The sequence below is a fragment of the Pleurodeles waltl genome, chromosome 7 (genome assembly GCF_031143425.1).
Source record: "Pleurodeles waltl isolate 20211129_DDA chromosome 7, aPleWal1.hap1.20221129, whole genome shotgun sequence".
NCBI classification, from domain to species: Eukaryota; Metazoa; Chordata; class Amphibia; order Caudata; family Salamandridae; genus Pleurodeles; species Pleurodeles waltl.
In genome coordinates, this window is record NC_090446.1 from 597,446,993 (window position 1) to 597,471,926 (window position 24,934).

Consider the following 24,934-nt stretch of genomic DNA (forward strand, 5'->3'; position numbering starts at 1 on the left):
AATTGTTAAGTGTTATGTTGATCAGGGTATTGCTTATGTTCGTTATTGATTATTGATTTAATGCAATTGATCGATATAAGAGTACGGAGAGTTCCACTTAGTCAAAAGATTCATCGGCCTAAAGAGCGTCCGAATACAGGTAAATTATTAGTACGGACCGCTCTATCACTAGTATACACATGCGCAAGAAAACAGTACTCTGACATGGCTCCTTTCTATTCCTAGAGCTCGTTCCCTCTTATGGATTTCTCCTTCTGGGAGTTGTCCGGCACCAGGAGCCGACTCCTCAGTCTGAAGAAGAAGCTGAGTATCTCCAGAACCTTCTCGGTGAACCGCCCGCTGGAGGCCGGCCAGGTGAGGAGGTGACAGGTGACCCAGCCTGTGCTGGCACCAACTTTTGCACAATTTAACCTCTACCGTTGGCCATGCTTGTGGCCAGTACCAATTTCGTACAGAAAACTTGGGCACTGAGGGGGGAGGAGGGGACAGCATGGGTGTGGACCATGCTCTCTGCACAGCTACTGACCTTACCCCTCGAAGAGTGGGAGCATGGTACTGGGTGCAGCCCAAGCCCTGTACCCAGGGCCCATTTTCCATAGCTGTGCCCAGCAATTACTGTCAGCAGAGGTATTTTAGCTAAAGATCATGTCTGAAGTGCACGAGCTCTGAATGAATAGGTGCTATAGACTACATATGGTACCTATCAATGTTTATTTTTCTTTAGATTTTGTATGGTTATTTCCTTTCAGCTGTGGTTTCGAAATCCCTATTTCATAGGATGGGGGTCATACAGATAACGTTTTTTTCAGTAACTAGTACTTACATCACTGTGATTTACAGATTTCAACTAATAAGGCTCGAAATTGGTAGTGTACTATAATGCAGCTTGTATGGCTATGGAGTAGTACCGTTTTCAGTAGGCATGTTCACATTTCAAAAACATGTAATATAAAAATGCATGACATATAACATGCTATGGAGTTCTGGTGACATATACTAAGCAATCCATCTCATGACTTATTTTATCTTATGAGAACTCCACATTGGCATCATAGAAGTATGGGGTGAAAAATATAAAAATGTGTCCACCCTGGGACGTCCGACAATGCACAAGGGGTGCTAACAGCACATTGTAACCACTGAAGTTCATTCTAATGGATGTAAATTCGAGCCAGCCAATCAAAGTACATATGCACAAAAGATTGTACGCTTAGACTAATGAATGTACATTCACGAAATTAAATTTACATTCCCACTGTGTCCTCCTCACAACATTACAGTGACAGGATTGAACTTAACCTATATGAAATGACTGCTCCTAGAGGAAACCTTATTTAATTGCAAAAGAATATTACACAAACGAACACGAGAACACTACATATTTAGCTGAATAACTGTGTATTGTGCAGTAAATAGCTCTACTTAGTCGCTGTATTTTCCTTAAGGCATGTTTTAAGCTGGAATTATGATTGCAAGGACTGCAGAATACAATAGGGGAACATTTTTGGCAAGGTCAAAATCGTAGCAAATCATGTAAACAACGTGGTTGTTAATTCCAAAATAGATGCATTTATTGTTTACTTGTCCATGATTAATGATCCTCCAAGAACGTAATTTGCCCTGAGGGATTTACTCTGTTTTATGGCTCTGATAGTGTTCATACTTTCTATAGCAAGGGCTCTCCAGCCATTTCTATAATTAGAGGTAATTATGTTCAGTGAAAATCACTCTGGTCTAGTAATATTAGTGTTGTAATAGTGACATCACCATACAGAATTATAAGAGGCCTTCCCATGACACATTACCAGCAGTGCTCACTTCAATGCATCAGACAGAGGTGTCAGCATTAGTATGAAGAAGGATTTGTTAATTTGGAAAGCCACCTCTACATGGTTAATAAGTGACAGCCACAGATGCCGCGCCCCTAGCGTGACAGTAGTAACATTAGTAATCCGTTGCTACAGTGCCTCATGATTTATCACTCAAATATCACCTTTAAATATATTTCAGAAATCCTATCATTTTTTCTTCAAACATCAGTTTATGAGTTCTGAAAATACACACATTTTTATCTTGAATACACACTTTTTAATTTTGGGATACATATATTGATTCAAACAGATCAAAGCTTCTAAATTTAGTAGGCTCGGCAGCACACAGGAGAGCTACTTACAGATAGTTGAAGAGCCACCAGTAGCTCATGAGCAACTCATTGGCGAAGCTTTAGACTATGCAGTTTTTTTAATTCTTTCAATTCTTGAGTTCTGTGTTTCAAAATATCATGCAAGATGAACTGTAATATTGTGCACATTTTGGGGTTTTATTGTAAGTTTTCATTCTATGAGGTAGTGTCAAATAAATAGAAATTAGAAGTAGAAATTATAATACTAAATCACGTCTGTTAGAGTGCTTCTGAAAAAAACACATAGCGGTGCTGTATAAAATCCATATTTAATCTCCATGACTTGACTCCTGCTTTGAACAGGAGCACTTAAGGTATTTGTATTTTTTAAAAAAATCCTTAACATACTACAATATCTTTCAGTCTGTTGTCTTTATATGTCAGGAATTGCACATAGGTAAGCACCACAGATTGTAAACCTTTGTCGGACTTCAATTACACGTTCGTTATCAGGGTGGGCTCAGTTTCCTTCCCAGTTGTGTGTGTTTTTAATAATACAGCAGCCAATCAAGCCTTCACACTGCAACAAACCTGATGCTGTTACAGTATGGCTTCTTGTAACAAAAGCTTTACAATGTCTTTTTGGGGTGCTTGAGATAGCATAGAAAGCTCACCGGTTCAAAGGCTCTCACAGGTGTTTCAGGCATGTTACTCAAATTGGTTTAGTGAAAGCAAAATAAGACTACGACGACCAGAATGCGTTCGGTTATCACACAAACAGCCATGACTGGAAAGTGTGTCCAAAAAACCTGGAGAGAGGTGGTCGTTCTATGTAAATGTGAAAAAGTCTGCTTGTCGAATTCCACTTGAGACTTTACATACACATGCAGTCTCTCCCTCACCCTAACTCCGCCTCTTTCTCCCTATGTCTCCCCCCCCCTCTACCTCCAGTTCCTTACCTCCCTCTTCCCCCACCTCCTTCTCTCTCCCCCTCCCTAGCTCCTTCTATCTCCCTACCTCCCTCTCTCCCCCTACCTCCCCCCCAATCCGCGCTCCTCTCCCTTCCTATTGCTCCTTCAGGCCCCCTCCTGCCCTGCTTCTCATTTAATACTTTTAACCAGCAACATTCAACCTGTACGCAGCCAGCGGATGTGCATTCTTTTCTAAAAAAACTGCAGATCTTCCAGTGTTTTTCAATCATATCCAGAGAAAGCATTCCGAGACGTGTGAACTTAAATGTAAAATGAGAAGCAAAAAATATTCAAATCAGCTGCTCAATGACAGTCAGTGAAGAAATTGAAAACAAACAGATATTGAATTAAGCTGGTTTTGTCCCACTTTATTGATCACAACAAACGTCGTTTTACACAATTTACTCATATACGTCGTTTCGGTGACCTCATCCTTATTTTTGGCATTAAATCAAAAACATGAATGCAACGTGGAGAGGGGGCAGCAGCACATAACGGGCACCGTACTATGCTGCAATCTGTACTAGGTGGTGTTCGCATTGCACATGTTTGTGCATTATTCACATTTACAATTCGAAGTACACAAATTGTTGCACTCAAGAGGCACGTTTTGTACATTTGAGTGTCATAAGGACTATATGTAAATATGCTAACAATAAAAACTGTTTCTTAAACTGGGAAGTGGGCCTTTTCACTCTCCAGTCATTGGAGAAAGGCGCCTTCAACCATTTTGCGGGTGTTTGAGATAAAAAGTAAAACACACACTTGTGTATGTCCGGTAAACAAGAATGTCATTTCCCAGTTTCCCCTTTCAAAACATAAAAAGCATTGGCAAAGTCTATAGCTCTCGCCTATAAAAGAGTTATTGGCTTGGCAATGTATTTTGTCACGTTGTACACCAGTGTGGCTGCTGTTCGGCATGTCTAAAAAATTAGTGACATGGAGTATCACAGAGTGAAGTGGAGGAGTAGTGTTGTAGAGTGGATTTGTTGGAGTACAGAGTAGTAGAGTGGAGTAAGGGGAATAGATTTGAGTAGATGAGAGTAGAGTTCAGTGGCAGAGAGTGCCTTAGATTTTAGTGTTGTGGAGTGGGGTGGAATAGGTTGCAGTGGGTTGGAGTGGATTGAGGTACTGGGCTAAATTGGATTGGAATAGAGTGGGATGTATTGGATTGCATTGTGGTAGAGTTGGGTGTTTTGAGTGGACTGGGGTGGATTGAAATTGGGTGAGGTGGACTGAAATGTGATGGATAGTATTTGGGTGGATTGGATTCGGGTGGATTGGAGTTGGTGGATTAGATTAGGGTGGATTAGATTAGGGTGGGTGGATTGAATTGCAGTGATGAGGTGAATTGTTTTGGCGTGGATTGGAGTGGGGTGAATTGGGATGGAGTGTATTCAATTGAACTGGAGTGGGGTGGATTTGATTTACTGGACTGAAGTGGAGTGGAGCTATTGGAATGGAGTGATGTGGATTGGACTAGGGTGGTATGGATTGGGATGGGGTGGACTGAACGGAGGTGGGTTGGCTGAACTTGGGTGGGGTGGATTGAATTGTGGTAGAGTGGGGGGGATTGTAGTAGATTGGCGTGGAGTGGGGTAGATTGGAGTGGCGTGGAGAGGAGTGGGGTGGATTGGGGTGGGGTGAATTGGGTTGGGGTGGGTTGGAATGGATTGGGATAGACTGTATTGGGGTGGGGTGGACTGGAGTGGGGTAGACTGAGGGGTGAATTGTATTGAGTGGGGTGGACTGAATTGAATGTGATGGATTGGAGTTGGTTGGAATGGAAAGATGGATTGGAGTGGGGTGGGGTGGATTGGATTGGGGTGGCATTGAGTACGGTAGATTGTGATTGATTGGACTGGAGTGGGGTGGATTGGAGTGGGGTTAATTTGATTGGAGTGGGGTAGATTGGAGTTGGGTGGGCTTTTTGAAGTGGGGCAGATTGGAGTGGAGCTAATTGTTTGGATTGGAGTGGGGCAGATTGATTTGAATTGGAGCACGGCAGATTGGAGGGGAGTAGATTGGAGTGTGGCAGATTGTTTAGATTGGAGTCTGGCACATTGTTTTAGATTGGAGTGGGGCAGATTGGAGTGGGGAAGATGGGGCACATTTAAGTGGGATGAGTTGGGAGATTTAGAGTATGGTGGATTGGGGTGAGTGGTTTTGATTGGTCTGGGGTGGATTGGACTGGTCTGGGGTTGATTGGATTGACCGGGGTGGATTGGTGTGGGTGAAGAGGGGTGGATTGGAGTTGGTTGACTGGTGTGGGTTAGGTGGGGTGGATTGGCATGGATTGGAATGGGGCTGATTGGATTGGAGTGAGGTGGATTGAGGTGTACTGCACAGTTTTGTGTTAAAGCATATTTTCATAAATGACACATAAAAAGTACGCAATGTCGCTTTGCAATTTTTAGAACAAGATAATCATCCTATTTTGGGAACAGTGCCAACGAGCAAAAACAAAACAGGAGTGCAAAGTGAGTAAAGAAGACTCTGCAAAATAAAAGAAACAAGTTAACTATAGAAAATAAAACTTTGCAGTTTTGTTTGTCCTGCTGGGCACATTTTGCCAGTCATACACCTTCGTTTGCAGGGTCCTAGAAGTTAAAAAGAAGTACCTCAATCATGTTGGGAGCAGTGGAGGGCATTGATGAAGTTGAATCAATCAGTGCTGGGTCCCTGCTTCACAAACAGGAACGGAAATTATGCTAGGCCTAAGCTAACAAACGGTAAGCAGTGGGCTCTAAGCATCCCGTAATATTACAATAGACTCGAAGAGAAAGCACATGCACAGTCTAACTGAGACCTAAAAAAGAAAGGGTCTTGTGTATTTTTGTTCTGTTCTCTACTCCAGCCTCTTAAATTATACATTAAATTTTTCTTGTTATGTATCATGATTTGTCCCTTCCCATTTGTACAAACACAGAGTGTATATATATATATATATATATAATCTCCAAGCAGGAGTTCAGAATGTTCACAAGTGAAAAGTTACCCTCTGAGACAATAAAGGAAAGAAGCAGGGTTTTGGTTTGCAGTATTAAATGTTTCTCTCTGTTGTAGCTTGTTAAGAGGCATATAAGGGTTGTTTGTGGGTGTTAATTGTTCTCTTTTTTTCATATAGCCATGTTATGTATCTGGTGGTGGAAGGAGGTGGTAGTCAAAACAAACATTTCATTAGTTCAAGGGGGCATAGGCCTGTGTCTCAAACACTGATCCCAGGGGACACCCAAACACAGACACTGGTAAACCATACTACTTCAACAGGTCTGCAGTACTATGTGCCAAAATGTCTGAGCTCATGTAGCTACCACCCTAGATGCTTTCTATACGTAACTGTACAATGATATATATTTAATAAATCTGCAGGCTTGGGAAGTGTTCCTGGAACAGCCATTTTTTTCAGTAATATTCTAAAATGCGGCTCCCACTCATTTACTATGGTGGTAAGAGTGCGGCAGCGCTCATACTTTCAGCTCCCACGTTTACAGGAAACAAAGCGAGAGGAAGAATGCAGGTTAACCTAGCTACACCGTCCAAGGGCAAAACTTTTTAGGAGGGTTGCGCCTCCTTTAATCAAAATCATGGCTATATCTCAACTTTTTCTCTCTTTAAGGCTCAGGAATGTCTTACTTCAAATCCTTTTTATGTATCGCCTGACACAGCATATGCTCTGTCACTTGTGAGACATTTTTATAACTTACGGGGTTTAGAGCCTGCCTGTTGCTTACCACTGGTTGGCAATTGACACTCTCATTTCCATGCTACTTATTCTTTGTTGGTCTCTCCCCTGGAACATGACCCAAGGACTACTTCCTTGCATCCTTCCACTGTTCCCCTTTTTGGAGCTATTTTTTTCTTTTAGTTGCACCATTTCATATGAGTGCACGTAGTTGCAGTTCTGGCCGTGTCATTGTTCTTTTTTGTTTCTTACTTTCCGCTTGCACCGCTCATCGTCCCTCCCCTCTCACTGATGTTGCTTGCTCCATCCCATCCTCCCACCCATCTCTGTGATGTTTCTTGCTCTTGTATCCCAGTGCTTGACTCTCAGCGAAACACATTGTTGCTTGCTAGTTGTGGAGCTGAACAGCATGGCTTTAAGACATTGACAAAGCCAATAGTTCTTGTAGGTAAGAAATATTGGCTTAGCCAATGCCTGTTTTCTCTGTCAACCCTGAGTTTCTCTTCAATCTTCCTCCTCCACCCTGATTCTTTTAGTGGCGTGGGGGTGACATTTATCTTACATATCAAATGCCCCTTGTTAAAGAATCCGTCTTTCTTCCTACATTTCCCTCAGTGCTGCATTGCCCCCTAAGAGTGGAAGTAGCAGCAGTGCTTAATTTGTGCTGAAGCTTCTAGTTGATGTGCGCCAGCGTTCATTTTTGGGGACCATGACTTATTTTTCATCAGTAGACTTGTGCCCAGATACATTGTGAGAAAGGCTGTAGAGGGAAAGGGGGATGAAACGTGGAGAACGATAGGAAAACACTGAAATGGAGAAAGAATAGATGAAAAAGAGTCAAGAGCGAGGTAGAGACACAAAGTGAAGGGTGGATGAAGAAAGAGGCAAGAAATGGAATAAGCAGCTGTGATACTCAGCGACCCTCACCGCACAGAGGTCTGGGCTCCGAAACAATAAAGTTGGCCTCCACCATTATTCTTTTACACTGTGTATTCTTAGACTTTCATCGCAAATGGGCATTTGGGTCTGAGACGAATACATTGTCTTACTTATTACTGTTGAACTGATATTTGATATTTTTGAAGTCCTTGTTTTTACCCGCGGAATGACCACTGAAATGTATCTGCTTCATGCATGTCACAAGAAGGCCTTTGAAACGACGCTGGCTACGTATTCGGGCCTTTCCCTTATCAGCTGGGCTCTCTTTGAGGGAAACCTGGGCTTCGGGAGACGCACGTAGTAAACAGCAGTTCAGAGTGTAAGCCCGCCGGGTAAGCTTACCTGAAGAAGACATCTTTTAGACCCTGATAGAGCGTTCCTCCCTAATAATTTACCTGTGTTTGGACGCTCTTTGGGTCGATGAATCTTTTGGCTAAGTGAGACTCTCTTCACCCGAGATCAATCGATTTAATCTAATCAATAATCAATAACGAACATAAGCAATACCCTGATCAACATAACACTTAACAATTAATCCAGAATACATTTCGGCGAACCATGACCTTTCGGTCATGAATAACCACACCAGTTTATTCAAAGTTAATGAATTTATTTCCCTATATTAACAAAGCTAGCACAATATAGATGTGTCTCAACACCAAATGATATATGTAAATGAACATTAATAGCTGTCCATAACGGCGGAAAAGATGCAATCTATGCAGCATTTGAATAACAATGCCTTCGATAATGGCAACGCAAATCACTAAAACTATTATCTGTAATGAGCTAATTGCATACATTAGTCAGCATAACAAGGTCTCAAATTGCATCGTGCAACAAAAGGAATCCTCATCTAACCTCAAATTAGCATCGGCATGTGGGACTTCATGCAAAAGCCATTTAGCAACATTAATTTGGAAAACTCCTAGCTAGGGCTCTTATCAAAAATCAGCAGTTGGTTACCTAAAAGAAACACAATGCAATTGTACAATTTCCTTTCATATTTACCAATTACAATCAGCATTCAAGGAAGTCTTCGTCTCACAGGTACCGTTTCTCGATCAGCATGGGACGGGGCAAAGGGGCAGGGGTGGACGGGGCAGTTGCCTCTCAGCGGCAAAATAAAACTACTACTTCATGCAAAGGGATCAAAGTTAAAGTCTCTAAGGCGAGAATTAATTAAAGTCTCTAGAAGTCGGCAAAATGACGAAGTCAGCAAGATGGGCCATAATGGCCAATGTCCTGCAAAATGGCGGGTATCGGGCTCGTAATGTCAAATAATGGCTGTTTTCCTCTCGTGATGGCGCGTAATGGCTGGTAACGGCAATAATGGCTACTTTCTCCTTGTGCACCTGGTTTAAATAGACAACAGTTCAAATCCAGTAGGGTCTTCCATTGGAGGGTTCATAGGTTGGCTTCAAATTGTCCAATCAAAAACAACAGTTCTCAAGCTTTTACTTAAGCATACATTATCCTTGGAGACGGGTACGCAAGTTGCAACATTTTATACCAATTAACTCATTTTCAGAGCTTCCATTGTCCGCACCTGCAGATTGACCTTGGAGCAAAGAAAAAGATGCCAGGCTGGCACGAAACCTTAAGATAAGCATGTGAACGATCTCAGTGGAAAAGTACAGCTTCAAGCAAAAATACACGTTTATTAGCACATTGGAAAAACACGAGCATCTAAACCGTGAGACCAGGCAACTAGGCCAAAGCCTCCACTAAAGTTATGCTAAGCTAAAACATTTCAAACAAGCAAATCATAGCACACGTTTACGATTATGTCAGATTCGTGCAATTCTAATACATCACGTTATATAAAGCACGCTTATAAATGTTGGCAAACTACTCTAAGGGCACATTTGTCCCCGTACAATCTTTATTAGTTCGGTTAAAGTCACACTTGATTATTGCAGCACTACGTTTTATGCGCTAATAAATGTAAAACCTTCATTTCTGCGTCATCAACCCCTTTATCCATCCTGTGTTTTTTCTTTTAACATCCCAATTAAATTCTGTAGTGGTCTACTTTAAACCAGTTGAACTAGAGTTGTGCATTACAGTTATTTGTTTATGGGAAAAACTGGATTGGACTAGGGTGCTGCTGGGTGCCTCTGATGACTCGGAGACATAGGGTTCGTTGTGCCTCCCTGCGGCCTGTGTTCGAGGCTTGCGGCCTCCTTTACTCGGCGCTGCTGTTCACATGACACGAGGCAGCCTCAGTGCGCTCCGTGTCTCGTGCCGAGTGAGGTCTGCAGGGAAGCCTGGTGTATGACGCTTGGTTGGCGACGAAACCCACAGAGTCGGAAGTGACTTTAACGCATTTGCAAGCGCTATGTCACCGCAGATAGGAAGACACAGGACGTCCTCTGCCCTGCCCATTTCCGTTCTTCCCCTAACAGATCATTTTCGGTCTCTGCGTTATCATGCGACACCCCGTTTGTGTCTTTGTTACATGTCCCCGCAGCCTTCTTGCCGAGCACGAGTCATTCAAGCCCCCGTCACTTCATTCTAAGATGGCCGCAGCCCTGGAAGGTTATTACAGGGGAAAGCGCCCCTTCTTTAAAACCGGAGATTTCGCAGTTCAAGAGTCCACAGAGTGAATTTCCAGGTGTTGGATCCAACATTATGATTCTTGATGGTGAGACTTAATTTTAGCTCACCAGTCTGTGTTGAGACTGATCAAGAGACAGACAGTGTTCCATTATATGAGATCATCACCCAATGAAAGAGACTGAGCTCCAGGAATAACACGGACATACAATAAGCTGGGCTGTAAGGGGCAAGGCTTACAGCCAGTGAGTGACTTTATGTTTCTAGGAGGGAGGTTCACACTTGGTCTTTCACTCAAAGCAATAGGCTAACAGCTCAACCTTCCACTGAATAAATGCACTAGGCTAACATCTCAACCCTCCACTGAATAAATGTGACTGTTCTTCACAGGCTTCGAAGTAATTGATTTATGCATTGTGCACTTTATAAAACACAAACACAGGTGTGAGGCACCCACTAAATGAGTGAAGTGTTGAGAGCCCTCATAGTATATGTTCGTTTCAGTATTATTTTGTTAAAACCACAAGAGATGAGGAAGAGGCTTGGTGCGCTCACCCTCCCTCGGCCCCTGCTTCCTGCCACAACGTTAGTTCTTTGCTAACACTTCCTGTCATGGTGAGTGAAGTGTGCGAAAACGATGTGGCAACTGCATGACAGCTGAGCTTGACAGCACATCCAGTACTGTAGCATCAATCGCTCTTATACCACAGTATCAGTTACTGCTGAACAATTAATAACTGATTACAATAGACACCGAGACAGGACAGTGGAAAGAAAACTGCTGAATGCTGGGCTTCATGGAGTTCCTGGAAGTCCCTGTCTCTCGAAAGGTAAGTGATTGGTTCGTAAGAGCCCAGCAGTTCTCTGGGTAACAGTGGCTGTCATCAGCCGATGTGCTATGGCAGATTGTGTTCGACATTTCCTCTATGGGCGTCCCCTGCCAAGTGAATGTGTATTGTCTCAATATGTTAATGGCCTGGCAGGTTCATTTGCTTCTGCCTGTGATTATTTGGGTGTGAGGAGACGTGAAAGGTCCTGCCTCATATCAGCCTGTTATTCCTGGTGGATCATAGCCACATGCAGAGGTTGCCAAATGCCAAGGCTGACTGGTTTTCATTCCACTTTATGCCTCTTTCTTCCATCACCCTGCACCAGCTATATCTTTTTCTCACTCTTGCAGAATTCTTTCCACCCCTGCTTTCTCTCTTTGTCACTGTTTTCCTTCGTTTATCTCCCCTTTCTCTCTTTGATGACTTTATCCCTTTTCCTCTGCGTTAAAGCCTTAAGATGAAAAATGCATCCTGGTCCTCGTAAATGAGGTCCAGTGCCCAGTAGCTGCAACCACTCACAGCACTAATTAAGCACTCACCACAGTGGCCTTCTGGATGAATGATCATTGCCGGATGTCGAGACCTGATGACGGCATTGGTGGGTGAGGAGCTCTCACTTGCTTGGATAAATAGTTAAACCAGCACTATTTTTCAATTTACATTTTTGGATTCACTTTTGACTCCCCTTCATAAATAGACGACGTTAGCTCCCAAAAAAGCAGCCAGGTCAGTCTTCTCACACCTGGCATAAACCAGATAGAAATGTTTGTGGAAAAGGGTTCGGATAGCTGCTTGAAATGATACCAAATGGAATGGCACGTGTTAGCTGCCACAGTTTAATGGCACTTTCCCAGTCTGTGTTATCCAGTGGGCACACTCGGCGTCCCCTTAAGCCCACAGCCCTCACATCCAGGCTTAAGCGGTGCCACTTCTAAGTTGAATTTTTCATATCCATTTTTGTGATTTATTCAAGGTGGCCAGAGTGCATCAAGTGGTAGCAATTTGTTTACAAGACTTAGCTAAAAAGTCAAAACAGTAATAAGATATATTATTTTATTTTGTTTTGTCGTTTGTATATTTCCTTTGTTTTCAATTTAAAAGTACTCCAGTTCCTGGGATTCAATCACACTGCTGCACCAAGTGCAGACCCAATTTTACATAGTTACTGTTTTTCAAATATTGTTAATTCATTTTTTCATTTCTGTTCGTAACTTTATACAATTGCATTTGGAGCACAAAATGATTGAAAATGACAAAATTAACATACATTGTCATTTAGTAAATGATGTTTTCCTACAATATAACTGATGTATTTTTATAATGGTTTATATTCCTAAATGTGTTTACACACCTAAATGTTGTCCTTTTAGCATGGTGGGAGAGGATGGAGGATCAGTGTGTGTGTGAGGATTCATATCCTGGTACCTCTGTTTACGGATCAAATGCCCATAGATTCCTCAATCTAGTTCCATGTTTCCTTCTGTCTTGAAGATTCCTTTGTTTAGCAGTGTTTTCCATCTGATGATCTCACAGTCTGTGAGTCCAACAAGGTGCCAGTTCCCCAGTTCCACCAGGCAGGGCCACTCCACCTGGTTGGTAAGCACCAAGTGTTATCACCTCGAATGAGCAACTTCCCCAAGAGCTACCTGGTTGGTGGAAGTTTACCTGAAAGTTGACGCAATAGACTAAATTGTGTTTTGGCCGCCATAGAGTAATGTTGGTTTCAGTTTGTTCTCACATCTCCTCAGTAGTATGAGACAGGGTCTTTGGGCATCACTACATTTGATATCTGTTGGCCCAGAAAAGCCCCCTGTGTCATAACAAATCCGGATCATGCTTGTGTTCCATGCCCTAGACCTGTCTCATGCTAATGTGGTCGTGATAGCCTGGGAGGTGTACCCCAAACGCTATTCATGTAGTGGTAGAGGGCTACTGCCCTTGTCAGGAGTTAAGTGACTCGATCATGGTGGTGGAAGCATACTCTTCCTGGTTTTTTGGAACCAGCAGTGTGAACAGGTCTGTTACCCGTGTCATCGAAGTGGTGCCTACTGGCCCCCTCATATAAAGTTTTGAAACTGTGTACTTGACTCACCCTTGGCCTACATGATATCTGTATGTAGTGCTGTGCAGCATGTGATGCTTGCACGTACATACTGGGATGCATGCGTGACTATGAATGGTAAAAGACATGGAGGCCTGTGGATTCCATTCTGGAAGCCCACGGCCTGGAAAGGCAAGTTGGAGCTGAAGCCGGCAACCCCCAGACAAGAGATGTGGATTGTTAACTTTCCATAGGCCTGGAGTGGGAACACACACTGGAGGATGAGGAACAGAGCTTTCCCTGTGCACCTCAAAGGTCTTGGATTCAGGGAAGCTTTACTGGTTTTTCGGGCCTGGGCTCATTGTCAGGCGAGATGGTGGGTCTGGTAAGGTTGGCACAGTAGGACCAGAGAATTATAATAGAAGGGATGGCTTAGTCCTTTGACCTCTGCGAGGCATATTTCAGTGGAGGGTGACAGCTATGTGTGATCCCCAGTTATTCTGTTAGCCTGTGTGGTGGGTCATTCAGAACTTTAGATGCTCATGTTGTGGCAGACTGTACATTTGAAAAAGCACAGAGGTAAGGGTATTTCAAAGGAGTCCGCATCAACAACACAAATCTCAAAGGACCAGACACTAAATTCATGCCTGGATATGGACTACAGAGATGGAAGTCCACAAAGGATTCAAAAGCACTGTGCAACAACGTGTACAGAAGATCACCAAGACTTCTTACTGCTGTAACTAGAACTAGGGACCAATGTCTGCTAGTTTCCCTCTGCGTAAGGGGTTATAATCCTGGAAGTCAAAACCACTTGTCCTGAGTTTGGTCCTTCTGCCTGCCTGCCTGCCTGCCAAGACCAGCATACCTTTTGAGGAGGAGAGTGCATGGAGAGAGCAAGGACCAGTGGATCTTGTCAAGTGGATCCTGGTGAGCGAACTGCGAGATGCTTGGTCCAGTCGGGCGTGCTCTGTCCAGTTACAAGAGTGAGGGCTCTTTGACCCATCTTGTGGGAGTCAGAAACCCCAGTATGCCAGGTGAGGACCACCGTGAAATTATAGCAGTTGCCCATGCTGTCTAAACTCAGTGACCTCAGAATGGGGGGGGCCATGAATTTACGTTTGTCACCCTTGCTGTGTAAAGTCAGCTAACTCCATATACTTGGGACCTACCCTAGAATATCACTGCCATAACAGCTGAGGGAGCCATGGAGAAAACATCTGTCACCGACATGGGTGGTCAGGGAGACTGTGGTGACCCAATGCATCACTGTGAAAAGACAACAAGAAGTCCTCCAGCATCCCAGCGTAGGAGCCCGCAAAGATGCACCCTGGTCCTCCTGGACTACCTGCCATCAGGTCGGGTAAGACTGTTGCCAGCAGGCCTCCTGGGGACTTTCACAAACTAAGTACACAGTGCTGCTGAAGTAGACTCTTAAGGCCAAACTCAGACCTAGTTGCATATTGACTAGCATATATCACATCTGAAAGTTCCCACCATTTTTGAATGGAGAATAACCAGCTCCACTACATGGGAAAGAGGCATTTGAGGATCCCTCCTGGGACAGCGTTAGAGTGCTGACATTCAGAGACAATGGGTATTATTTAGTGTTTGGTTTTTATGTTTTGTACGTTTATATTAAATACTGCTTTTATCACAAAAGACAGTATTTCACTGGACAATCAGTTATTATGGTTACTTTGTGGGTTTTTTAGTCCTGTGCCTGTGTTCGCCTTAAACCTACCTCCCCGAAGATCATTTGACTCCTCAACCCTCTCTACCACTGTGAGTGAAGGGCCTCGTTGCTCAGGATCCGTAGTAGGTTAGGCACCAGGGCATAATGAGCAAAAGATAATCACCAATGTTGGCACTGGAAACCCCGTGCTTGCTCCGTTGCCCTTTTTGAAGGGTTTCTGACAAAATCCAACATGCAGCACTATGCCTCCTCAATGACCTAAAAAATATGAACACATCATCCCCTTTCTACTTCAACTTCACTGACTTCAGTTGCATAAGCTACAAAGCCAGCACGACTGACACCTCAGCCATCTCCAGTGGCCTTCAGCACACTTGAAGAAAAGACACAATTAGAATAGAAATGAAGAAATAGGGGGTAAAAGGGCAGTGCTTATTCTCCATCTATGCCCCCAGGACCAGTAATCACATTTCATAAGCATCGGGACTACTTCAACCATGCTCCATTTTTTAGAAAGAGTTGGAGAAACACCTCTTAATTTGAAAGTGAGAAATAGATGCAAGTAACAATAGCAATATACTCAAAGGAGTTTCCAAAGAGGGCAGATGTCCGTCCCACGTAATCTGCCTTCTGGCTGCCAACCATATGAACCTCTCAACATTTAGTCTATTCTGATGTTTACTTAATTCTGTACTAACTGATGTAGTTTTGTCTGCTGGTGTCTCAAAGACATATTCCTGTTAAAAGAAATACCTCTACCTGAACCTTGCTCTCTAGTGAGCATGAATTACATCTGTGTTGTTTTATGGTATTTGTTCCAACTGTAGTAATCCACATTTATATCTCTTATTGGCATTTATCCACATTTGTTTTTCTCTAATTATCAGTATTTATCTGTGTCTATTTTTTGGTTGGCTTGGTGTAACTAAAGGTGGTAAACCCAATCAAAGGCGTGGCCAAAGAGCAGTGTAGTGAGTTTCTAAAAGAACTCTAAGTGGTTATTTTGTTCTTTACGCTCATGGAAAGAACACCCCATGCCTCTGATCCCTACTTTGGCAGAGTCATTCACTTAAAAATTAGTATTTCTACTTGACAGATTAGATTTTACGTCTGAGATAAAGATCTGATTCTTCTTTTCAAGATACACTGGGTAAAGTAATTGTAGCAAAATATTTGGGGTCTGAGGATCCTGTGGACCTTCTAGTGTGGGTGGAGATGTTTGAAGGTATCTCTCTTTTTGGCAGGCTTTGGTGATCTGATTTTCTTACTATCTGGATTATTTCTGCAAATATTTCTGGACTTGCCTATGTATTTCTGTTTTTTTAGGGTAACCTAGATAGATGGAACTGGAGTCTGCCTATTTGTGTAGGATTAAGATTTTTGATTTGTTTGTCTTGGGATCTCGTGTTTGAGTAGGAGATTTTTCCCAAGAATGAGAAACTCAATGTGTTACCTGTTCTATATTACTTTGGCACTGGAAGGGTACGTTAACGTTGAAGTGAGCTCTGATATTACAGCATTCTTTTGCCACTGACTGGTGGCCTTAATCTGGTGGTCTGGTAAATAATGTCTGCAAAGTGGAGATTGTTTGTTTGGCCACCAAGTACCTGAATCTGTTCTGCATTCAGTTCTGAATAATGTGCTCACTCTGCTCTAAGAGTCCTTAACATCTAGATTCTTCCATAGTAAGATAGGCCTGGGGAAAAAACAATTTGTTAGTTATGTACCCCTTTCTGCACCTGTGGGGCACCCTTCATGCATGTTTTCAGAAGGAGGTGGACAAGTACTAATCCTGGGGGTGCACTGCCTGTAACATTTGCTTGCATTTTATTTATTTTACTTTATTGTAGTTCATATTTTATAGGTTGAGCGTAGGCAGCTCGCATGTGCTTTCTTCAAGACATTCTGTACTTGCTTTAATCATGCCACGATTGCCATTCGTTCTTTGTTGTGCTTGTCTTCAATGCTTCCTTTTTATTGGTGCATTTTTCTAAATGTCCCTCCTTTTGTGTGCTTACTTCCCTCCCAAGCGATTTCACTAAGAGAACATTGTTGTTGGCCAACACACTACATTCATGCATCCTCCTGTTACAGCGTGTGATGGCCTATCTGGGCATTACAGCCTTAGTGTTCTTTTTTGGCTGTCCATAGCAATGTTTTCACACTACACCAGTGAAAACACCCCAAAGGTTTAATTTGTAATGGCACTTTGTTCTTGGATATTTCTCTCTCCTAAACTTCAAGCGTAGCGATGGTGCTTGGTTCTTGGATCTCTCTCTCTACCTCTCTCTACCTCTTCCTCTACCTCGCTGTCTAACTCTGGCTCACTCTCTGCCTCTACCTCTCTACCTCTTTACCTCTTTACACCTCTACCTATACCTCTACCCCTCTCTCTCTCTACCACTACCCCTCTCTCTCTCTACCACTACCCATCTCACGCTCTCTCTACCACTACCCCTCTCTACACCTCTACCTCTCTCTACACCTCTACCTCTACTCCTCTCTCTACCTCTCTATGGACCTCTCCCCTCTCTCTCGACCTCTAACCTCTCTCTCTACCTATCTCTCCACCGCTACCTCTCTTTTTATCTCTACGTCGCCAGACCTCTACCTATACATCTACCTCTCTCTACCTCTAACCCTCTCTCTCTACCTCAACCCCCCCTCTCTCTACCTCAACCCCCACCCTCTCTCTACCTCTCTCTACCTTTACCTCTCTACCTCTATCTTTTTATCTCTACCTCTATCTATACCACTATCATCTCTCTCTCTACCTCTCTCTCTCTACCCCCTCTCTCCCTACCTCCACTCTCTCTCTCTCTCTCTCTCTACCTCTAACTCTCTTTCTATCCCTACCCCTCGATGCTTGTGAGTATGGCGTCACACACATCTAGGGATGTTTTTTTCGCTTGTAGTGGCAATGCAAGCTTCTAAACGATAACATACTAGAAATGCAGAAATACTGCATTCACATCCAAAATGCGAGACCTATTGGCTATGTCAGTGCTTCAATGGCCTCTCGGGTAAATTTTTGTGTTAGGTCGACATGCATAATTTAAGGGAGTTGTTTTGTGCGCTCTGAGGATGAAAGAGTGTTTTTAGGGTCGAGCCTGCGTCGCATGCGCTTGCGTTTCGCTAAGCGAGACGCTTTAGGATTTAATAAGGGCTCAGAGCCCTGTCCACGTCACGTCAGTGTCTTTTATTGGCTCGTGGGCTTGCCTGTTAGAATCTGCTTGATTTCATTAGTAGAAGGCATGCATACGTCATGCCTTTTCCGGTGGATAGCCCTTCTCGAGCGCATCGACCAAGTACAGAAAACATGCGAGGCTCGCTGTTTTCCGTCCGGATCGTGGACTACTTTTTCTCTATTTTCCCAGTCGGATCTCGCTTGGCAGAAGTCGAGCGTTTTACATAATATAGACCCAGTTACACAGTTCATTGCACTTTTTCTGGTTACGTACACTTTTGCCGATAGGTTTCATTACCTGTGAAAAGTCCGGTTAGGAGTTTACAACGCTATCAGCTCTAACACGAGGAAACGCAAGACTCGTTGCATTGCAAATGCTGTTGCAGTGCTTAATTTGTGCTTGTTGTTTCCGGTGCTGAGCACCAGCACCTATTTTTGAGGGCCGGCGCTTAGTCTCCTGCCTCAAGCATTTGCTGCGAGCAAAAGACACGTTTGGAAAGACGGAGGACAAGAAAAACGAAAAAGCGTCACAATGAGAAAGCAGAAAGCTGCAGGTGTGAGCTGAAGGGGGATCAAGTGGCTTTTAAATGTATTGAAGAGACCCGAGATGGCTTCGGGTTTACGCTGCCTCAGTATTCCGTGTTCGCACATTTAATTGCAGCAGCCGCATGTTTAAGAGGAGGGCTTTGGGCACCGGCACCTTTTTATTTACAAATTAAGCACTGGCTTGTCGTACTGTGGGTTCGTGGTGTGTTTGAGTTGCATATACGTTCTTTTCTGACGCACATTATGTTTGATAGCTATGGTGGTGCAAGCAAATTGTCTGCCCTTTAAATGTAGTATTGTCTGTCTTTTTTATAATCTGTGCAATAATGTTTTAGGGTTCTGCCTGCAGTGTTCTTATGTTACAACTGTGCCGAGTGATAGCTTTGTACAGTGAATGCTGTATGTGTTATGTACTGTGCTAACATTGTTTGCTATGCTTTGTATTCTGCGTGCCACACTGTTTTATGAACAAGCAGTGTAGATGGTATTATGTGTGCACACACGCAGACTGGATATCAGCGTGGTATGAGGCTGCCTGTGGCGTCGTGTTACGAAAGTTTATGTATTACGTTGTGTGCTATATGTGTAGCTTTTGTGTGATGCATGAACCTCACTCACCCCCACACACATTGCGCATTTTCCAGGCAGCACACCGTGTGTGCGTGTGTGTATTTGCGTGCGCGTCTGGTTTAATGAGTGATAATCCTCAGAAGACCAGTGCTGACCCTGCAGCTCTCAGGGGGCGTGGCCCAACCAAACTGTTTTTACAAAGCTAGTCTGAGATAATCCCAGAAGATCCCTGTTTCTGCGAACCGAGGGACCCCAACGCTTCGGGTCAATGGAAGGAGGGGGATTCGTTCTCAGTGGGAGGGACACGGAAGGTAACGAGTCAGGATGCTAGATACTGAGAGCATGTGGAATATATGTGACAGGGTTTCCGACACAATGCGTGTGTGAGGCACCCAGGACATCGGTAGAAGCTAGGAGTGTGTCGGGCCACCTGGACGCTGATAGGACGGATCCTGCTCCGCGTTTAAGCCCTGGCCCTATAAAATGGAGTCTACACCCCCCTTCCCAGTCCCTAAAAGAGGGCCTCTGGCTCCTCCCATGTTTTGAGACGCCCAGCCATATTACTAGATACACCAAATACCAAATAATTAACAAGTGTCTTAATCTCTGGTTCCATTTTGCCCATCCTCTAGGGTCTCGCGTATCCTAGGGCTTCTCGACACTGAGGAAAAGTCGGGTTAAGCGAGGGCTCATGGACAGGAGGTCTGTGTGTGAGAGTTCCTGTTCACTGGAGGAGTTCTTTGTATGCATTTCTTTCGGGACACTGGGATAGTGGTTTGTAAAAGACCTTTAACACTAAAAGGGCTCCTAGACAAAGGGTGGAAGGTGGGGGTCTGTGTATTAGGATGCCAGAAATGGTCTCTTTTTGAGCGCCCAGGGCTCTTGGTTTTTGGGTAAGGGAGTGTGTGAGGGTTCAGGACATAGGGCAGTGTAAGTATGAGAGAGCAAGAAAAGTTATGAATGAAGAAGGCTCTAGATTGAAGAAATGGGCGTCCCAAATATGAAGATTCAGGGGGAAAATGACAGATTCTCCTCCCCTGGGTTTCCAGAGCGCCGAATAACATGCTAACTAGAGCCACGTGTCCCAGGACCATGGCTGTCCTGCCCTTAGAAGCTTCCTTCCTGCTGTTGTATCTGTTCTGTCCCTGTACACAGGGAGGCCACATCAGAGCCCGGAGACTTTACCAGAACCTGGAGTGCACCTCAGCAATACCACGGCACCATGGTGGACTCTGGAAAAGAGGGGAAGGTCATGCTGTGGATGGAAGATGGCTCGGAAGATGGTGAGGTGAGCCCTGCGTTTTGTAGGAGCTCTGAGGGGGGAGAGGGTGTAAGGTTCTTCTAGAGGCGTGGTGGGCCTTGCATGAGTGCTACCATTTTCATTAGAAGGTGTGAAGTATAATTTTGTATGGTATTGGAATGGTGAGCTGTAGTGTTCTGTGGTGTGCTGTAGTGTGCAGCGATGGTGCGTTGAATTGGTTGTTATAAATGGTGGTGTAACCTTTTCCCTTGTGGGGTGCTGGCAAATGTTGTGGTATGTGTGATGTGCTGTAGTATAGTGTACACTGTAGTGGGTGGAGTAATTTAGGACCATGTGTATCATGCATTTTTGTGGTTTACAAACACAATGGGGCTGTTTGAGACTGCAAAAATGCATTTTGGTATGTATGAATTCCAATTTGTGATCCGGTAACATGTTACTGAATTGCAATTTGGAATTGCGCATACATACCGAATCAGTATTAGGTAGGGACATGTCAAGGGTGTCCTTCCTAATACTGAATTGCAGCAGTATGTAGGAATGCTTTGTGAACGAAATGTGGTTGCAAACATTTGCATTTTACCACCTACTTCAAGATGGACGGCAACCCATTCGCAAATGGAAAGGAGGTCCCAAGGTCTCCTTTCCCCTTTGTGAATGGTAGCGAAATGCTTTTTTGCTCTTAAAAAAGGAAAAGACAACTTTTCCTTTTACTTTTTTAAAGAAAATAGGCAGCATTTAAACAAAAAAAGATTGCTTTAATTAAAAGCAGTCTCAGATATGGTGGTCTGCTGAGCCCAGCAGGCCACCATCCCTGTGATTTTTGCCTTACAATGGAACGCAAATTGTGACCTGCCTCATTGATATTAATGAGGTAGGTCGATTTACGATCCTTTAGGACACGCTTCATAAAACTCATGGAGTTTCATACATTCGAATAACGATTACCTAATTGCGATCCACAGAGAATCGCAATTAGGTAATTACAATTTGTAATAATGATGCATATGGCCTGTCATGTTTTAGTGTGAGGAGATGTAGTATTGCTCAAAGTAGTACAGTACGAATTGTGGTGCATTGTGTTGCAGTGTTGTATGGTGTAATATGCTATCAGTATTGTTAAAAGTAGTGATGTATGGAGTGAAGCATAGTGGTGTTATATGATGATGGATGCTGTAACGTGGTGAATTCCGATGTGGTGTGGTCTGGTCTGATCTATTGAGACTGTAAGATATGTTGTAGAAAATTGTTGTGTGACGTGGTGCTGCATGAGGTGCAGTGATTTTAGGGCCTGATTTGGAGTTTGTCAGGCGGGTACTTTGTCACAAACATGACGGATATCCCAACCACCTTATTACAAGTGCCATAGGATATAATATACTCAAATTTGTGATGGAGTAACCAGTCTGCTGAACTCTAAATCTGACCCTTAGTATGGTGTGTTGCGATGGAGTGCACCACAGTGTGCTTTTTAGGGAATTTCTTGGTATGTTTTTGGGCGGCATGGTAAGGTGTGAAATGATGTGTTGTTATTATGTCATGATGTTACAGGTATTTGTTGGGCCTCAAAGCATTAGTAGACTGTCTGGATGCGCACTGTTCTCATTCTGAGCCCTCTGGAGTGTGCAGTGTTGTGTTTGTGGATTGCTGTTCGGCTTTGGAAGGCTTGCAAATCATTCTTGTAGAGTTTTCATGGCTCAAGTAGTGCTTTGGCAATGAATACATTTCGTTTTTTACTTTTATTTTATTTTTTCCCCAGATTACATTGCACAAGTTAACAATCATTAGGTCTAGAATAAGTGTTTGACCTTGGGTATACTTTTAGTATATCATGTTACCCACTGTCCAAACAAGGACCCTCACACTAGTCAGGGTAAAAGAGAATCACCCTCAGCTAACCCCTCCTTACCCCCTTGGTAGCTTGGCACGAGCAGTAGGCTTAACTTCAGAATGCTAGGTGTAAAGTATTTGTACCAACACACACAGTAACTTAATGAAAACACTACAAAATGACACAACACTGGTTTAGAAAAATAGAAAATATTTATCTAAACAAAACAAGACCAAAATTACCAAAATCCACAATACACAAGTCAAGTTATCCATTAAAAAGCAAAAAGAGTCTTCATGTAGTTTTAAACATAACGCTAGCGCTGCTAGCCTGAAAATGTACCTGGTGCGCGTCAAAAATAACCCTGCATGGGCAAGTGTGTGTCAAAAAGGGCTTGCCATGCGTCGATATCACTCACGAGCGAGACCTTACGTCATTTCTCCTTCAGTCGAGTCGGCGTGTGTCGTTTCTTCTCTCCGCATTAGAGCGATGCGTCGATTCGGTCCGCGCATGGGTCCTGGCAGGCATTGCACTGTTTTTACACGGCCAGTAATGTTTGCGTCGGAAATCCAGCCGCACGATGATCCGAAAACCACGCAGCGCGGGTTGTGATCTCACCAGCCTCTGTCAGCGATGCTGTGCGTCGTTTCTCCAGCCCTGGGCATCGATCTTCGGGTCACATTGCAGGGGAGCATCGATTTTCAGCCGCAACGCCGGCAGTGCGTCGATTTTTCAGCTGCAGATCGGACTCGCGTCAATCTTGGGCTGCCAGCTTCGCCTTTCAGGGTCCCAGGAACTGGATGGGCACCACTTGTCAGGGTAGGAGTCTCTCCAGAGACTCCAGGTGCTGGCAGAGAGAAGTCTTTGCCGTCCCTGAGACTTCAAACAACAAGAGGCATGCTCTAAATCAAGCCCTTGGAGATCTTCACAAGATGGAAGGCACACAAAGTCCAGTCTTTGCCCTCTTACTCTGGCAAAAGCAGCAACTGCAGGTTAGCTCCACAAAGCACAGTCACAGGCAGGGCAGCTCTTCTTCCTCAGCTCTTCAGTTCTTCTCCAGGCAGAGGTTCCTCTTGGTTTCCAGAAGTGTTCTAAAGTCTGTGGTTTTGGGTGCCCTTCTCATACCCATTTTGCTCTTTGAAGTAGGCTTACTTCAAAGAAAAGTCTCTCTTGTTTGTGAAATGCTGCCTTGCCCGGGCCAGGCCCGGGACAGACACACACCAGGGGGTTGGAGACTGCATTGTGTGAGGGCAGGCACAGCCCTTTCAGGTGTAAGTGACCACTTCTCCCCGCCCTCCTAGCACAGATGGCTCATCAGGAAATGCAGACTACACCCCAGCTCCCTTTGTTTCACTGTCTAGTGAGAGGTGCAACAAGCCCAACTGTCAAACTGACCCAGACAGGGAATCCACAAACAGGCAGAGTCACATAAATGGTTTAAGCAAGAAAATGCTCACTTTCTAAAAGTGGCATTTTCAAACACACAATATTAAAATCAACTTTACTAAAAGATGCATTTTTAAATTGTGAGTTCAGAGACACCAAACTTCAGATGTCTATCTGCTCCCAAAGGGAATCTACACTTTAATCATATTTAAAGGTAGCCCCCATGTTAACCTATGAGAGGGACAGGCCTTGCAACAGTGAAAAACTAATTTAGCAATATTTCACTGTCAGGACATATAAAACACATTACTTTATGTCCTACCTTAACCATACACTGCACCCTTCCCTTGGGGCTACCTAGGGCCTACCTTAGGGATGCCTTGCATGTAAGAAAGGGAAGGTTTAGGCCTGGCAAGTGGGTACACTTGCCAAGTCGAATTTACAGTTAAAACTGCACACACAGACACTGCAGTGGCAGGTCTGAGACATGATTACAGAGCTACTAATGTGGGTGGCACAACCAGTGATGCAGGCCCACTAGTAGCATTTGATTTACAAGCCCTGGGCACCTTTAGTGCACTTTACTAGGGACTTACTAGTAAATCAAATATGCCAATCATGGATAAACCAATCAACCATACAATTTACACAGAGAGCATATGCACTTTAGCACTGGTTAGCAGTGGTAAAGTGCTCCGAGTTCAAAAGCCAACAGCAACAGGTCAGAAAAAATAGGAGGTAGGAAGCAAAAAGATTGGGGATAACCCTGAATAAGCAAAAAAAGCGAACACTCCTTATGGCTCAAACCGATTTCATTTGTTTGGAGCAGTGTCCTTTAAAAATTCTTGCTTGTGAGTTGTCAGTTCTGCCTTTTTCTGTTTCAGAGCAGTGACCAACTACTATATTATTTCACTTTGTTTTCTTTATCTGTTGCCGTGACGGACTATTTGCGTTATTTCTTTGGTGCTCCCCTTTCACTGTGGGTGTTTTAGGCTGGTAGCTGCCTGCGTTTTATTGCAGCATTCCGTTCCATCTTCTCCTATGTCACTGACATTTGTTTAGGCTTTATTCCAGTGCTGTCCTTGTTTACCTCTGGCTCCTAAAATAAGCTTATTTTACAAAAGAAGCACCCGGTCATTTAGCACACTACTCACGAAAGCCACAATATGCCATTTCTGGTAGAATGTAGCTAAGCCTAAAAGCAATGATGTGAAACTTACTCAGCCTTGCATTGCATCTTGAGTCTGTCTCTCCAGGGCCCCTCCTTGCCAGTACTCAAGACATCACACACAGGGCATTGTTTAGCTCCT

The 24,934-nt window shown here is 43.8% G+C and overlaps 1 protein-coding gene across 4 annotated transcripts in view; it reads left to right on the top strand.

Moving 5' to 3' along the window:
• Positions 1-234: 234 nt before the first annotated feature.
• RGS14 (regulator of G protein signaling 14) overlaps positions 235-24,934 on the top strand; it is a 161,801-nt gene continuing 137,101 nt past the window's right edge. For 2 of the 4 annotated variants that reach the window (XM_069244481.1, XM_069244482.1), the window contains exon 1: positions 235-354. In XM_069244481.1, the coding sequence (XP_069100582.1) occupies positions 241-354 (114 nt within the window). In that variant the 5' untranslated portion in view covers positions 235-240. Of the gene's footprint in view, positions 355-10,899; positions 11,107-19,380; positions 19,458-20,301; positions 20,435-24,934 lie in introns of those variants that run through there. The other 2 variants (XM_069244484.1, XM_069244485.1) reach the window with 2 other exon arrangements.